We start from the raw sequence: 16,095 nt of genomic DNA, 5'->3' as shown, positions 1-16,095 counted from the left end.
CATAATGTGTAAACCAAACTATGCCCAAAATTTGAGAATGGCGCGTTGATAAACTCTTCCCTTTACTATGTCAGCAAGGGAGATGATCCCCACGCCCCCCCCCCCCGGATTCCCACCCACTGTATGGATTGCCCCGCCCAGTTGTAGTGAGGAGACCATAGAGGGAGGACACAACATGGCATCACCTAAGCGAGCGAAACATGGAAATTGCGCTGTACATGGATGTGACAACACAGAAAGGAGTCTGTTTTTACTGCCGACGGGAGAGCCCCTGAAGACGCAGTGGCTTATTTTTATTTACTTCAATAATATGCCGTCGAGTCTACCTAAGACGGTGTATGTTTGTCGGAAGCATTTTCCTGAGGAATGTTTCCACAACTTGGGACAGTACAGGGCAGGTTTTGCACATCAACTGCCACTGAAGCCTGGGTCCGTACCAAGCATCCCTGCCGCATCAGCCACAAACACCGAACAAGTAAGTGTATAACTGTTAAGTCGTTTTGGCGTGTTTTAAAATCGGTGCCACGTTAGCCTTGCAATGGCTACATTAGCTGTGCAGCTAACCGCTTCCTGCAGTTAGCCAGGTACTCTGCGCTACAAAACCAAAAAGCATGCAGCATGCTCTGTTAAACTGAGTTTAGTCTGGAAATTGACTGTAACTTATGAGCTTATGTTTTGCCGTGTTTTAAAATCGGTGCCACGTTAGCCTTGCAGTGGCTAGCTGTGCAGCTAACCGCTTCCTGCAGTTAGCCAGGTACTCTGCGCTACAAAACCAAAAAGCATGCAGCATGCTCTGTTAAACTGAGTTTAGTCTGGAAATTGACTGTAACTTATGAGCTTATGTTTTGCCGTGTTTTAAAATTGGTGCCACGTTAGCCTTGCAATGGCTACATTACCTGTGCAGCTAACCGCTTCCTGCAGTTAGCCAGGTACTCTGCGCTACAAAACCAAAAAGCATGCAGCATGCTCTGTTATAATAGCCAATCAAAACAGTTTTTACAAAGACACCCACATTCTTTTTTTAAGTCACTTGTTCATTTTGTTTGTTTGTTCAGTAAAAACCCAAACATTTGTTGAATTTATTTTATTTCCTCGCGTCGCACCTTAATGACGTCAGCGCGCGGTATTTTTCCCTTTGCGGTTTGTTCCTTCTCTCTCGCCATAGTAAGACACCCACATCCACTTGTTCTGACCCACTGGGGGTAGTGTCACAGTGCTGTTAGCCAATCAGAGGTAACACGTTTACATGTCATGAATATTAATGATAAGACCCGCCCCCACCCTCTACCCTTCCCCGCCTCCTGCTTCTCATTAGCAAAACGACGCACTGGGAAAAGCGCTGAAATGGGGCTTTCTCCCAGGAGGCTATATTTACGTGCCGAGGGTTCATTTCGAGAAAGGCTGCGGATATAACATCCGGAAACCTCCACAAGTCCATTTAAAGCATCAACAAACCACCATGCCATGGGACCTTTAAGTCTTTTATACAAACAAAGTAAAGGGAAATTAGCCTTGAAAACGACCAAAAATAACATTTCATTCAGACGTGAAGATAAATTACTGAAAAAAAAAGCACAGGTTAAAATAGCTCCCTTCCACCTGAGGAAATTGGCTGTACATGGACACCGTGAAGGCAGAATGATGACAGAAACGTGATAAAACCATTAAGACTGTCAACGTTTTCCTCAGATTTGTTGGTAATTTTTTAGAACAACATTCAAGACAACTAATATGACACTGAATTTACGCTTAGCAGTTACTTCTAACTCGATGTCCAGGCTTCCATTTTGTTTTAGTCATGAGTCATGAGTGAAGGCAGAGTGACTGTGAAAACAAGACAAAACGATCAGGAATATCAACATTTCACTCAGTATTTAGGGCGGCACGGTGGTGTAGTGGTTAGCGCTGTCGCCTCACAGCAAGAAGGTCCTGGGTTCGAGCCCCGGGGCCGGCGAGGGCCTTTCTGTGCGGAGTTTGCATGTTCTCCCCGTGTCCGCGTGGGTTTCCTCCGGGTGCTCCGGTTTCCCCCACAGTCCAAAGACATGCAGGTTAGGTTAACTGGTGACTCTAAATTGACCGTAGGTGTGAATGTGAGTGTGAATGGTTGTCTGTGTCTATGTGTCAGCCCTGTGATGACCTGGCGACTTGTCCAGGGTGTACCCCGCCTTTCGCCCATAGTCAGCTGGGATAGGCTCCAGCTTGCCTGCGACCCTGTAGAAGGATAAAGCGGCTAGAGATAATGAGATGAGACTCAGTATTTATAACAAATCCTGAGAAACAGACTCCAGACAACTATAATGATGCTTGAAAGTTTGTGAACCCTTTAGAATTTTCTATATTTCTGCATAAATATGACCTAAAACTTCATCAGATTTTCACACAAGTCCTAAAAGTAGATAAAGAGAACCCAGTTAAACAAATGAGACAAAAATATTATACTTGGTCATTTATTTAGTGAGGAAAATGATCCAATATTACATATCTGTGAGTGGCAAAAGTATGTGAACCTCTAGGATTAGCAGTTAATTTGAAGGTGAAATTAGAGTCAGGTGTTTTCAATCAATGGGATGACAATCAGGGCACCCTGTTTTATTTAAAGAACAGGGATCTATCAAAGTCTGATCTTCACAACACATGTTTGTGGAAGTGTATCATGGCACGAACAAAGGAGATTTCTGAGGACGTCAGAAGAAGTGTTGTTGATGCTCATCAGGCTGGAAAAGGTTACAAAACCATCTCTAAAGAGTTTGGACTCCACCAGTTCACAGCCAGACAGATTGTCTACAAATGGAGGAAATTCAAGACCATTGTTACCCTCCCCAGGAGTGGTCGACCAACAAAGATCACTCCAAGAGCAAGGCATGTAATAGCTGGCGAGGTCACAAAGGACCCCAGGGTAACTTCTAAGCAACTGAAGGCCTCTCTTACATTGGCTAATGTTAATGTTCATGAGTCCAGCAACAGGAGAACACTGAACAACAATGGTGTGCATGGCAGGTTTGCAAGGAGAAAGCCACTGCTCTCCCAAAAAAAAAAACCCAATGCTGCTCGTTTGCAGTTTGCTAAAGATCATGCGGACAAGCCAGAAGGCTATTGGAAAAATGTTTTGTGGATGGATGGGACCAAAATAGAACTTTTTGGTTTAAATGAGAAGCGTTATGTTTGGAGAAAGGAAAACACTGCATTCCAGCATAAAAACCTTATCCCATCTGTGAAACATGGTGGTGGTAGTATCATGGTTTGGGCCTGTTTTGCTGCATCTGGGCCAGGATGGCTTGCCATCATTGATGGAACAATGAATTCTGAATTATGCCAGCGAATTCTAAAGGAAAATGTCAGGACGTCTGTCCATGAACTGAATCTTAAGATTAGGTGGGTCATGCAGCAAGACAACGACCCTAAGCACACAAGTCGTTCTACCAAAGAATGGTTAAAGAAGAATAATGTTAATGTTTTGGAATGGCCAAGTCAAAGTCCTGACCTTAATCCAATCAAAATTTGTGGAAGGACCTGAAATGAGCAGTTCATGTGAGGAAACCCACCAACATTCCAGAGTTGAAGCTGTTCTGTACGGAGGAATGGGATAAAATTCCTCCAAGCCGGTGTGCAGAACTGATCAACAGTTACTGGAAACATTTAGTTGCTGTTCTTGCTGCCCAAGGGGGTCATACCAGATACTGAAAGCAAAGGTTCACATTCTTTTTGCCACTCACAGCACGGGCGATTGCTCTAAGACAACGAGGGAGGCTCAGCCTCCTCTAAAAATGACGAACATCGTGTAGGATGAATTGCGCTAGGCTTATGTTATAGCCGACCTTATAACATTGCTATTTCAGATCCAGAATCATAGAAATATATGTGCTCAACCCACTACAGTGCGAAATCATTCCGTTATAACTTTCCCCAGTTCGCCTAATGTGTGCGTGAGTTTTTCCCCCTCGTGACAGTGCGATGCAGCCCAGCCTCAGTGGATTGGGAGCTATGTGCTTGTCAATCTCAAAATGCAAGACGATTATTGGACAAATACTGCGAAAATGCCCGCCCACGGAGTCTCACGGACTCCTAGCCTCAATGGACTTCAATGGCATTTGGGAGCGATGCGCTTTTCAATCTCAAAATGCAAGACGGTTATTGGACAAATACTGTGAAAATGCCCGCCCACGGACTCCGAGCCTCACATGGGAGGGACATGGCAGTTTCCGCGAGGAGACTGGTGATTGGTGAAAGCGGCCGGATATTTTCTTTGATTGACAGCTCGTTTCAACTATAGACAGGCAGCGGACAGTGTTGCCAGATTGGGCGGTTTTAAGTGCATTTTGGCGGGTTTTGAACATATTTTGGGCTGGATAACATTAGCAGTATCTGGCAACATCAGTTCAGTCCCATGCGGATTCGCAAGTGCTGTGGTGTATTGTAAGAGATCGGCTTACATTTCGATTTCATTCATTACATATGGTTTCTCCCAGCTTTTTTAGTTTGTATATATTTTCATTGTAAATAAAGTGTAAATATAGTGTTGTCAAGTTTGCTATCTTAGTTCCAGAAATTTTGTTTGAGTGACTGAACTTGAGGGGGCTAGTCAGCTAGCAAGAAAGCTGCGCACGGATGCCAAGCATTGCTGATTTAATTTTGGCGAAGCCATTTGCCAGTCTTCCTTTCGAGGAAAAAATTAAAATTAAAGAGCAGGGTAGGCCAACGCCTCAAATTGACTTGGTGAAAAAGGTAGGGAATAATACTCGTTCCTTTCAGCTCTCCTGGTATGAGAAAGTGAATTGGCTAACAGCAAGTGACCCACATCAGCAACAGTAAATAGGCTACTTTAGTAATATGTCATGGATGGACCAAAAATATAGAATCTATTTAAAATGTTTATGCTGAGTATATTATATTGGAATATATGTTTTTCTGGATATGAATTAAACACCGCTACAATTTGGAAAACATTTTTAAACAAAAACACAGCCGAGGTCAATTTTTAAACAACATGCCACAATTTTAAAATATAAAATGTTAAAATATACCCCCCCCCCCCCCCCCCCAACACCACCATCATGTATATTGGACAGTAGGCTAATGGGCCGAAAGAACCTGTTATTTCACAGTTTGGACCCTGCCAACAATCAGCCAGATCAGAGGCAAGAGTATGGGCAAAATTGATGTGCTTTTTCTTTTAAAATCTGGAAATATCATAACCGACCAGCCTCCCCTGTTTGATAGCCTACCAGCCGCCACTGACTCACAGATATGTAATATTAGATCATTTTCCTCAATAAATAAATGACCAAGTATAATATTTTTGTCTCATTTGTTTAACTGGGTTCTCTTTATCTACTTTTAGGACTTGTGTAAAAAGCTGATGATTGTAGATCATATTTATGCAGAAATATAGAAAATTCTAAAGGGTTCACAAACTTTCAAGCATCACTGTAATATACTCTGAAATTACACTCAGTATAAACTGCTAACCCAACCCCTAAGCTTTCTTCCATATTGAGATACACTGTCTCCTCATGGACTAAGAGTAGTTTAAAGGATATACACAGAACCTTCATTTTTAAATAAATGTCTGAGTGGATAGTATCTCCATCCTTGACTCTTGTATGCTGCATAAATGGGAATTTAAAAATATATTTTTCAGAGTTAAAATCGACCATAAAGGGGCGGCATGGTGGTGTAGTGGTTAGCGCTGTCGCCTCACAGCAAGAAAGTCCGGGTTCGAGCCCCGTGGCCGGCGAGAGCCTTTCTGTGCGGAGTTTGCATGTTCTCCCTGTGTCCGCGTGGGTTTCCTCTGGGTGCTCCGGTTTCCCCCACAGTCCAAAGACATGCAGGTTAAGTTAACTGGTGACTCTAAATTGACTGTAGGTGTGAATGAGTGTGAATGGTTGTCTGTGTCTATGTGTCAGCCCTGTGATGACCTGGCGACTTGTCCAGGGTGTACCCCGCCTTTCGCCCGTAGTCAGTTGGGATAGGCTCCAGCTTGCCTGCAACCCTGTAGAACAGGATAAAGCGGCTAGAGATAATGAGATGAATGAGATTATATTCAATCTGTAGTGTAATTAGCAACTAATGTCTTGTGTAATTTGCCATTTGAAGATTACAAAAATGTGCCTGGAAATAGCTGAGAAGCCATCTCCAGGCATCTAAAGCCCTTCAGCTTCCAGGCCCCTAAGGCAGGCCTCAGACACCTGGCTGCATTGTTCCAGGACTTTGGCCCATCATTCAGACAGGCTGAAATTTGGATGGACAGACAACATTTCAGACTTGTCTGTCCTGTGACAGTCTGCTTAAAATTCCTTATTTCCCATACTGTAATAACATACTGTATTCCTGGACTGCACTGTAGACTACATGTAAAGGGTGGGTACTATCCTTTTATGTTTATGGTATTGTTAACACACGTGTTCACAAGCCAAAATGATAAGATGCTGCAGAAGGTTTACTGCATACGCACACGTGTTGCCTGTCCAGCTACTGCTCATATTCATTAATAGGGTATCCCTATACTTACTATACCCTGAACATGGTACGCATGCCTTTTGGGGGGGGGGGGGGGGGGGGGGGGGTGAGCCTCACTTTGATTTTTACGACAGTGGCTGGATAGGTATTATTAGAGAGATATTGATTTTTGCAATGGCTCTGAAGAAATCTGCTTGAAATCCTCTGAGTATTGGGAACTAAGACTTATTATAGGACTTGTTTACATGCAATTCACACAATCATTGTATAGTTATCTCAGTCTATTAGACTCAGGAGCTCAGATTGCAATTAACTTTGTATTATAGACATACAACTCTTGCAGTCTTTGTTGATAGTTATCTTAGTATCAAGATAACTGTCTTAAGTGGCCACTTACATTACCTCAGTTTACCTGGGTATATTCACTGTCTTATATGTACGTTGAATGTCCTGAGCAGGAGCTCAGGTTGCAGTTGCTTAAATAGTAATTTATTGATGTGGGTGCAATTGGTCTTAAGTGATCAGTCTCATTAAATCAGTCTCATTAAATCAGTCTCATTAATAATACCGTTAATTTTGGTGTTTAATAATAAATTACCAAACAGCTAAATTATGGTATATTCCGAATTATTATGATCACTAATGATGCAGCAGTAATGTATTACTTACCATATTACATAGACACTACAGCCAATAGCATTCATATACACTTGGGTGAAGGCAATTTGGAGTTCTTTGAGATTGTGTGACTTCAGGAATATAGCAGCAAAAAAACAGACAAGCACAGTTTAACAGAATAATTGAATTTATTATAACAATGATACTAAATGGGTAATAGCAGTTGAATACATTCAATATGGTCAGCAGCAATATATAGACGGCACAAACAGTGACACAGTACTCGATGAGCATGTGAGCGTGTGTCTGTGTGTGTGTGTGTGTGTGTGAGGGGGGAAGCGAGGGGAGAGATAGAGAGAGAGAGGGATGTTTTCTCCTTGCTGCCAAGCGAGCGACTGAGCTCTTAGGGCATGTCCCGTGCGCGGCTGCGCAGTGTGAGAAGGGAGGGGTGCGAGGCAGAGAGGAGGAGACAAAGAGAGTTTGAATATGCGCACGGGAGGTGCGCGGTAAATAAATCAGAGATTGGAATGCTATCTAAGGTGTTGGGGGGAAGTGAAAATCACCTCGTGGTTTTCTTGAGACAAAGGAATTCGTCGTGGTTGCTAATCCCACTACCCTATAACATTACCAAATCCACTGAAATCTTGATGAGGTCAAAATGTGTGTAATAATGAAATTAAGGGATGTTAGAGAAGATAGAGAAGAGCATGCAACAACCTATCTATTAAAAACAACGGAGAGAGAACAATGTAGAACACAATGATCAACTCGACACTCTAAGTGTCTACAGTGTGCACAATTAAACAGTTTCTGAGTTTAAATCCACACTACTTCATAAAGCTAATTCCTAAGACTAGTTTGCCCAAATGCCAGCCTTACTTCCAGTATCTGGCTTCAAGGCAGAATATGCAGAGATGTCAAGAAGTTTCGTGTTCGTGAGGAAAAGTCTCTGACGATAATGTGCACAGCGATTAAGTCAGAAGGAATCCGGTCGCTTCTAACTTTTAATTAACTGCTTGGGCTGCAGTCGTAATGTTACTTATAATAAACAAATAAACCGGTTGTAACTCAATTGAGTGAGATGACGCAACTTAGGTACTTTTTTCCGTGGCCAGTGGTATATACGAAAGTGCGTTGAGTCTTCTTTCTTGCAAGGCAGACGTCGTGATTTCGGATGGTCCGATGAAAGTGGGTATCTCTATATATCTGTATGATACGAAGATCCACAGAGCGAGAGAGAAAGAGTTGAGGATATCCGGGTCACTTATAGAGTCAGTGACGTGACGTAGGTGATCCCGCCCAGATGTGACGTAGGTCATCGCGGGAGTTAGTTGATGGGATTTGTAGTTCTAGACGGGGACTGTGGCTGTCCCTACATTGATATGAGGTGTTTTGTGGTCAGTGTACTACACTGTAGTATGTCATGTGGTAATGCATTATATGACAATGCAACTTTCATAAATATTACCATATATCAGTTGTAATTATGTTCTACACATATACCTGTAACTCTGACAATATCATTTTCAGTGACTAATAAAATGGTTTTGAAAGTTCCTACTTTTAAAATATTTTTGATATGGTACTTTTCTTTAAGAGATTTAATTTACAACATGGGGAGGCACGGTGGTGTAGTGGTTAGCACTGTTGCCTCACAAAAAGAACATTCTGGGTTCAAGCTCAGTGGCCGACGGGGGCCTTTCTGTGTGGAGTTTGCATGTTCTCCCTGTGTCTGCGTGGGTTTCCTCTGGGTGCTCTGGTTTCCCCCACAGTCCAAAGACATACAGATTAGGCTAATTGGTGGCTCTAAATTGACCGTAGGTGTGAATGTGAGTGTGAATGGTTGTTTGTCTCTATGTGTTGGCCCTGCGATGACCTGGCGACTTGTCCAGGGTGTACCCCGCCTCTCACCCATAGTCAGCTGGGATAGGCTCCAGCTTGCCTGCGACCCTGCACAGGATAAGCAGTTACAGATAATGGACGGATTTACAACATATCTCTGACAGCTCAAAATGCAGCTCCAGGCATTTAAAAACTGCAGAACTTCCAGGGGCCAATGGCCATAGCCTTACTGGGTTGATCCCCCTCCCCCTTTTCCTGGATCTGCCCTGTGAAGTCATAAGTATCAAAAGAGTGAGCTGTTTCTGTGGAATTTTCTCATAAACAATGAATATGGTCCCATTTGAGAAGTCTTAGATATGTTCTAGCAGTTTTAAAATCACTATCATAGTAAGAACATTGAACATGAACTCTCAAATAACTGTTGACAAAAGAAATATTGTGATATGTATCACTTATCGTTAAAGTATCTTGATATATTTTGACAGGCTATGTTGATAATGTCGTCATACAACACTGTATATGGGAGGAAGAGAAGAGTACAGCTTGATGATGGGGTTGGAGGGTATCAGCAATAAATACATGTACATACCCTGTACTACAATATATGAAAGTTTATTCCAGGTGAAAAAGAAAGAGAAACAGATAGCAGTAGACAAACTGAAAAAAATAAACCCATGTTATTTTGAAATACAGTGCAAAATTGCTAGAGGAACTTAAAAAGCAAACAAAAACAAACAAAAAACAAAGGGGATTTGAAATGCCCAACACACACTTTCAATAATTATGGGAACTAAATCAGTTTATAATATCATAATCAAAGATTTTGATGTAATATGTTCCCCCCCCTCTCTTTTTACTTGCCTTAAAGTGATCAACAATAACAACATTTCCAAATCAGATACTATGTGACTAAAACTTGACTAAGTAGTTGCGGGCCTCCTTTAGACGCTTCTGGCGGCTATGCAGATTGCTGCGTTTGTTGCCGATATCATGATCTTCTTTCAGCAGCTGATCCATGTTGCTTTTGTCCTGCATGAGCTGTAGCATTTCTCTCTGCAGCTGTGCCGCCAACTCCTGCAACAGCAGGTACCTGATCACCAGTGGCAGCTGATCAGCCAGACGCTTACTCGCAATCTAAACACGTTCAAATACAAAAAAAATTAAGATCATAGCTCCAGTGCAAAATTAAGAAGAATCAGACATGATATAATCAGGAGTCAGGTTAGGCAATAGAGCTAATGTTAAATCTTTTTACTTGTTTTGCTAGCAAGTTTTAGCAAACTATTATTAACTATGACTTGCAATAAAGGTGCTTCAAGGGCAGTAACATGGCTAAATAAATGCTAGCCGTTTATAAATGCTAATAACAAATGAGAGCGAACACATCCATGCCTGAAAAATTTATTTATAGGTTAAGTCTATAAATTAAGATTGTAAAGTAGTATGAGGTTTAGAATCATTGTTGTGCCATTTTAATGTGGTAAACTAATCCTAAAAATCACTAATAATTACAGATTTAATCAACATACATCAGTTAGCATGTTGCTATTTGCAAGAAGAAATGAACTATAGCCAATAACCACTGACGCTGTAGTAGGACTTGAGGTGACGCATGAGTTCTTCAAGAGTGGCTCGGTTGTCTGTGTGATTGTATAAACTGCACGAAGTAATGCGAGGTGCGCGGGATTTTTTCCCCCCTTCTTCTTCCTCCTCAAGCCTCAGCATGCTCAGGGTGTTGCTGTACATGTTGTCCTGTGTGTAGATGGTCAGTTCCATCTTAAACTGAGTCCTCAGCATCGATTCAGCCTCTGACTCCTTCACCTGCTTTATGCATTCAATCTTTGTCTGGAGGAAATGAAGAATCATCATACACTGACATGCTTGAAGATGAGATTCATTGTCAGCTGAACTATTGTGCTCGGCCTTTTGTTCATATCTAACATATATTGTCATATGGTGCTCATGGTCCATCAATCATTGGCAGAGTTTGTCTACCTTTGCCATTTTGAGGAGATTGGGGAAGCCCAAGAAGCTGTATTGAGCCAGTTGGATGAAGCTCTTCCGAATGAGATCTAAAGACAGATGGGGAAATTTCTGTAAATACAATGTCCTGTAATAAACATCAATATAAACACTAAAGGAAACTCAGGATGTGGGTAGGCTCTGTGGAAATATGAAAGTTTTTCTCTATGTACTGTAGGTGTCTGTGCATTTAACTTCAAACGAGTTCATGCCATATACCTGAGATTTCCTTCAGTCTCCTGATGGCAGGTTCTTCCAGCTGCTTGATCTGGTCCTTCACCATCACCTCGAAGGTCTTGTAGTTGATGAATCCTGGGAGTTCTCTGCCTCTGTATTTTTTTTCATATTCCTGCACTTCCTTCGCAATCCTCGTGTTAACTAGAAAAATCCCCAAAGTATTCAGGTATACAATACTTGTCTAACCTTTCAACACAGTTTATGAAATTATCACAATATTGATTTCAGCCTCTTTATTTTTCATCACTTACAACACTGTAAATGCAGCATTTGTTCAACTCATCACTAGCTTCCCAGCTTAGATAATTAACTGGGTAGAATTTCTTCCATATACTTAACAAATGAAGTGTTAGTAATTTTGGCAATTTGGTTTTCACTTTCAAACAGTGTCTGGCCAAATGATTTTTAAACTTTTAAGCTTATCACATTCTGTCTAAATCTCTAAAGTAGTTAAACATACTGTATTTCGACACTTGCTAAAAAAGTGTGGGTAACAGAGTTACGATTGTGTGAAAGCAAGGGGCCAAGCACCATACATCATTACACCACTACTCACATGTCTCTCCTGAGTTGTCCAGATGATTCTTCCAGAGAAAAAACTGCCTCCGCAGGCCTGAGAAGATGTTGAAATGTTGGACGTTCTTCAGCTCCTCTCCAGTTGTGAGGTTAATGGCATCCTGATTGAACGCTGTGACTTTCTAATACACACCATAAAAATGAAAGCCATTAGTGATTTTGAAAACACCAAGACAAAGCCACACAAGAAAAAGCCACAGAAGTCTTAAATGAATAGAAAAGCCAAGATTACGTAAATGGTTAATTTTCTGGGGCACATTAAATTTAATATCTAACAATGCTAGCTTTTCCAAGGCAAAATAGCATTTGGAACATAGAAAAAGTAGTCTGAGATTCAATACTGTGTACAATTTTCATTACATTGGTATTTTTTATTTAGTTGTGATATAATTGATGTAAGTTTTTTGTTTTATCTTTAGTCACTGCGCTAGCAAGTGGTACTGCAGAGTTGCAGTCATGGCACAGTGTTTTACCAACAAACCTCCGTAAGTTGATTTGGGACGGTATATAATTTAGAGACCATTGTCATTATTTCAGTGTGCAGGAATCTCACTGTTGAATTTTATTTGGATTGTGTGTATCACTCACATCAATCAGGAAGCAGTTCCTCTCTCCTGGTTCTGTAGGAGGCCCTGAGCCATAGCGATCCAGTTCAGCCTGAGTTTCAGCCAACTTAATCTCAATCTGCTCTTCCAGTCGTGGCAGAGATTGCTAAAAGCGCACGCGCACACACACACACTTTATGAGCAGGATGGATTATTTACTACACAACACTGAGGGAAACAATTGTGTAACAAAAATATCTTTACCTTAATGTGATGGACGAGTTCGAGCGTCAGTTTCTCAGCCAGGTAGGGAATGGTGGCTTTGCCTTCTTCATACAGCGTGCTGTAAAAAACATCAACCACATTTTACACTCAGCTCATGTAGTGGTAGTTAAATATCAGCAGTTCTGTCATTTTCAGTGTGACAGCAGCCGGAGAAAACCATCGCAAAAGCAGCACGTTGCTCCTCATGCTAATGCTCTCATGGTGCAGAAAAGACAACAGCACTTCAGCAACACTGTTTTGAATATCCAAGAGGAGCATAGCTATAGGGTGGAGTCCGATGATCACACATGGCTGGAATGGTATAATCGGTGCGTCAATCAACCCTCCTCAAGCAGCCAGCGGAGTATAAAGAGACGCTGCTCTTCTCAGAGGTTAGTGAAGCTCATTCTGTGCACACTAACTCATTCTCACTCTCCTTCTTTGCTCAGGGCACCTCACCAACACCAAGGATGACATGGAAGAAAGCTGAAAGCCATTCACTTTCCACCTGTGGATGCAGCTGCCTTCACTGCCACTGGAAGAACACCGAAAGACCCAGATGCAGCCAGCCCCTGCCTGCGACCTTGCCCCTGGCAGCTCTGGCCCTTTGGCACCTGCACAGATCTCATGTTTTACTTCCCCTGCACTTCCCCTACCCTTTTTCATTAAAAACTTAAATATTTATTCCACTAATCTCTAGGTTGTTTGTCTGTGCTTTCCCTGCCAACACAGCAAATGCCACACTGGTGGAGAATTTTGGCATGAACATGGCACCCCCTCCCACCCCCCACATGGAGCCTCTTCTGCAGCAGCTCCTGGACGCTTATGCCACCTAGCTAGATTAGCTAGGTAGTTATTTTCTAGATGACATTGTACCCAACATATGTAAAGTTACTTTCTCTTCTTTCATTTTTGTATTTTCTGTGTGTGGTATGAAATAAAGTATTGTTGTTGTTGTTGTTGTTGTTGAGACCAGCTTCCAGCAGCAGCAGGTGACCCAAGAACTTGCTAAAGGACTACAAGTTGCCACCCAGGAGCTGCTGTAGTAGTGAGCCAGGGCCTCTCCACTCCTGAGTCACCTCCCAAACCTGCGACAGGAAGCAATCCATCTGCTACAAAAATTGGCCTCCACCAACAATGTTGAGGCATATGCATATACCTTTGAGCAGACAGTGTATCGGGAGGGCTGGCCGAAGAATGGGCCCAGGCCCTGACTCCACTCCTCACAGGAGAGACCCAGCTGTCCTACTTCAGCCTCTCACCAGTCTCGGCCAAAGATTACCTGCTCCTGAAGGAGCAGACCTTGGGGCTCTGTGGGTTTTCTGTCTGCCAGGCCACGACAGAGTTCCATCACTGGGTGTACCAAGCTGAGGTCAACCCTTGCAGCCAAATGGATGCTCTTCTGAGGACCACTAAACATTGGCTACAGCCTGAACAGCACTCAGCTATGCAGGTCACAGAGCAGGTCGCCATGGACTGCTTTCTTGGGATATTGCCTCAGCAGAATGCATGGCCGTCGGTATGAGGGTCCCCAAAACCACTACAGAGCTCATTGGAGCTCTTGAATGTGCCTTGGCAATACTAGATATCTGCAAACAGGACCCACCAGCCCCAGTGCCCACAAGGGTCATGTGCTTCCCCCAGGCCAAAACAGAGCTTCACTGGTGCCTTCCACAAGCTGCTCACCCTCCTTCTCTTGCCAATGAACCCATGCCAACAGTGTCTGAACCACCTTCTCTTGCCCCTGCCCAGAAGCCATGGCTCACTGACTGCCTCGTTTACTCACCCTCCAGCCCTCATCTTCCTCTATGTGGATCGAGGGGCAGCCGAGCCCTTGTGGACTCTGGTAGCACCATCACACTGATTCATCCCTCTGTCTTGATTGAGGCTGCAGAGTGCTGCAGTATGGTCAAGGTCACCTGCATGCATGAGAATGCATGAGAGGTGGCCACCGCCTATGTCCATATCAGAGATGAGAGAAGTGAGGAGAATGTCACTGTGGGTGTGGTACCTGACCTCTCTGTCCCTCTCCTCCTAGGTCGGGACTGGCTTGGGTTCCTGAAGGAGCTGCCTGCCACCAGGAGGGTGATGAGACACTGGGTGCTCTAGAAACCTGCAGACTGCTCCACACTGCCCCAAGAATTGTGCCTCCAATGAAGAGCTCCAATGATCCATGAGTTTTAAGGCCATCGACAGCAGTCTCATTGGGGAGGGGCTTGTCATCACTTGCACTCTGCTGCTGGACATTCAGGTCAGAGCCCTTCATGTAGAGAGCATTACCTTGTTCATCACCTGCACTTCTAACCATGCCATTGTTTTGGAGTTCCCCTGGCTCCAAACCCATGATCCCCTAATATCCTGGCAACACCAAGAGATCTTACAATGGTCATCCTCCTGCTTTCAAAGGTGTTTTGCAGCTCCCATGCATTACTGTGGCATCCATGTCCGTAAAAAGTCCCTCACGTGGAGACATCGAACATATTTCTGCCTGCTACCATGAACTGAAAGAAGTGTTCAGTAAAGGTAAAGCCAGTGGTCTCCTACCTCATCAACCCTATGATTGTGCAATCAAGCTCCTCCCTGGCACCACACCTCCAGGTAACCGCATCTACCCCGTTTCTATCACTGAGCAAGCTGCTATGAAGGAGTATGTTCAAGAAGTGCTGCAACAAGGATACAGCCATCTTTCCACTTCCCCACCTTCTGCTAGTTTCTTTTTTGTTGAAAAGAAAGGGGGGCTCCGCCCCTGCATGCATTACAGGGGTTTGAACCAGATCACCATCAAGTACTCCATCTACTTCTTCTAGTACCCTCAGCTCTGGAACAATTAAGATCTACTTGGGTGCTCACCAAATTGGATCTCTGAAATGCAAATAATCTGGTGAGAATCTGTGAAGGCAATGAATGGAAGACAGCCTTCAGCACCACTTCAGGGTACTTTGAATATAGTGTCATGTGTTATGGCCTCTCTTGTGCTCCAAGTGTTTTCCAGTGTTTAATAAATGACATCCTGAGAGACATGCTGGGACATTGTCATCGCCTACATAGATGACATCCTGATTTACTCCCCTAACTCACCAGGACCATGTCAAATCAGTGCTTACCCAGCTCCTTGAGAACCACCTGTATGTCAAGGCAGAACAGTGTGAATTCCATGTCATTCAGATCGCATTCCTTGAGTATATCATTAGTGCAGAAGGTGTCAGCATGGACAACAGCAAGGTTTCCACAGTCACCGCCTGGCCCACTTCCAAGATGAAGAAAAAGAAAAAGAACTTTATTCATCATATGCTTGTGAAATTCCTCTCTGCATTTAACCCATCTGAAGCAGTGAATACACATGCGAGCTATGAGCACACACAATGGGCAGCCATGCTAACAGCACCTGGGGAGCAGTTGGGAGTTAGGTGCCTCACTCAAGGGCACCTCAGCCCAAGGCCATTCCATATTAACCTAACTGCATATCTTTGAACTGTGGGGGAAACCGGAGCACCCGGAGGAAACCCACGCAAACACGGGGAGAACATGCAAACTC

The 16,095-nt window shown here is 43.3% G+C and overlaps 1 protein-coding gene across 1 annotated transcript in view; it reads right to left on the bottom strand.

Annotated features, from left to right (window-relative positions):
* Nucleotides 1–9,403: 9,403 nt before the first annotated feature.
* Nucleotides 9,404–16,095, bottom strand: part of LOC132865956 (interferon-induced GTP-binding protein Mx1-like) — a 33,309-nt gene continuing 26,617 nt past the window's right edge. The window contains exons 6-12 of the mRNA XM_060898462.1: nt 12,561–12,639; nt 12,340–12,462; nt 11,732–11,873; nt 11,158–11,316; nt 10,912–10,988; nt 10,504–10,761; nt 9,404–10,050 (exon numbers count right to left, since the gene is read on the bottom strand). Coding sequence (XP_060754445.1) covers nt 9,826–10,050; nt 10,504–10,761; nt 10,912–10,988; nt 11,158–11,316; nt 11,732–11,873; nt 12,340–12,462; nt 12,561–12,639 — 1,063 coding nt within the window. The 3' untranslated portion in view covers nt 9,404–9,825. The remainder of the gene's footprint in view (nt 10,051–10,503; nt 10,762–10,911; nt 10,989–11,157; nt 11,317–11,731; nt 11,874–12,339; nt 12,463–12,560; nt 12,640–16,095) is intronic.

This window comes from Neoarius graeffei, chromosome 18 (assembly GCF_027579695.1).
Source record: "Neoarius graeffei isolate fNeoGra1 chromosome 18, fNeoGra1.pri, whole genome shotgun sequence".
Taxonomy (NCBI): domain Eukaryota; kingdom Metazoa; phylum Chordata; class Actinopteri; order Siluriformes; family Ariidae; genus Neoarius; species Neoarius graeffei.
This window is presented reverse-complemented; position numbering and strand designations above follow the sequence as displayed.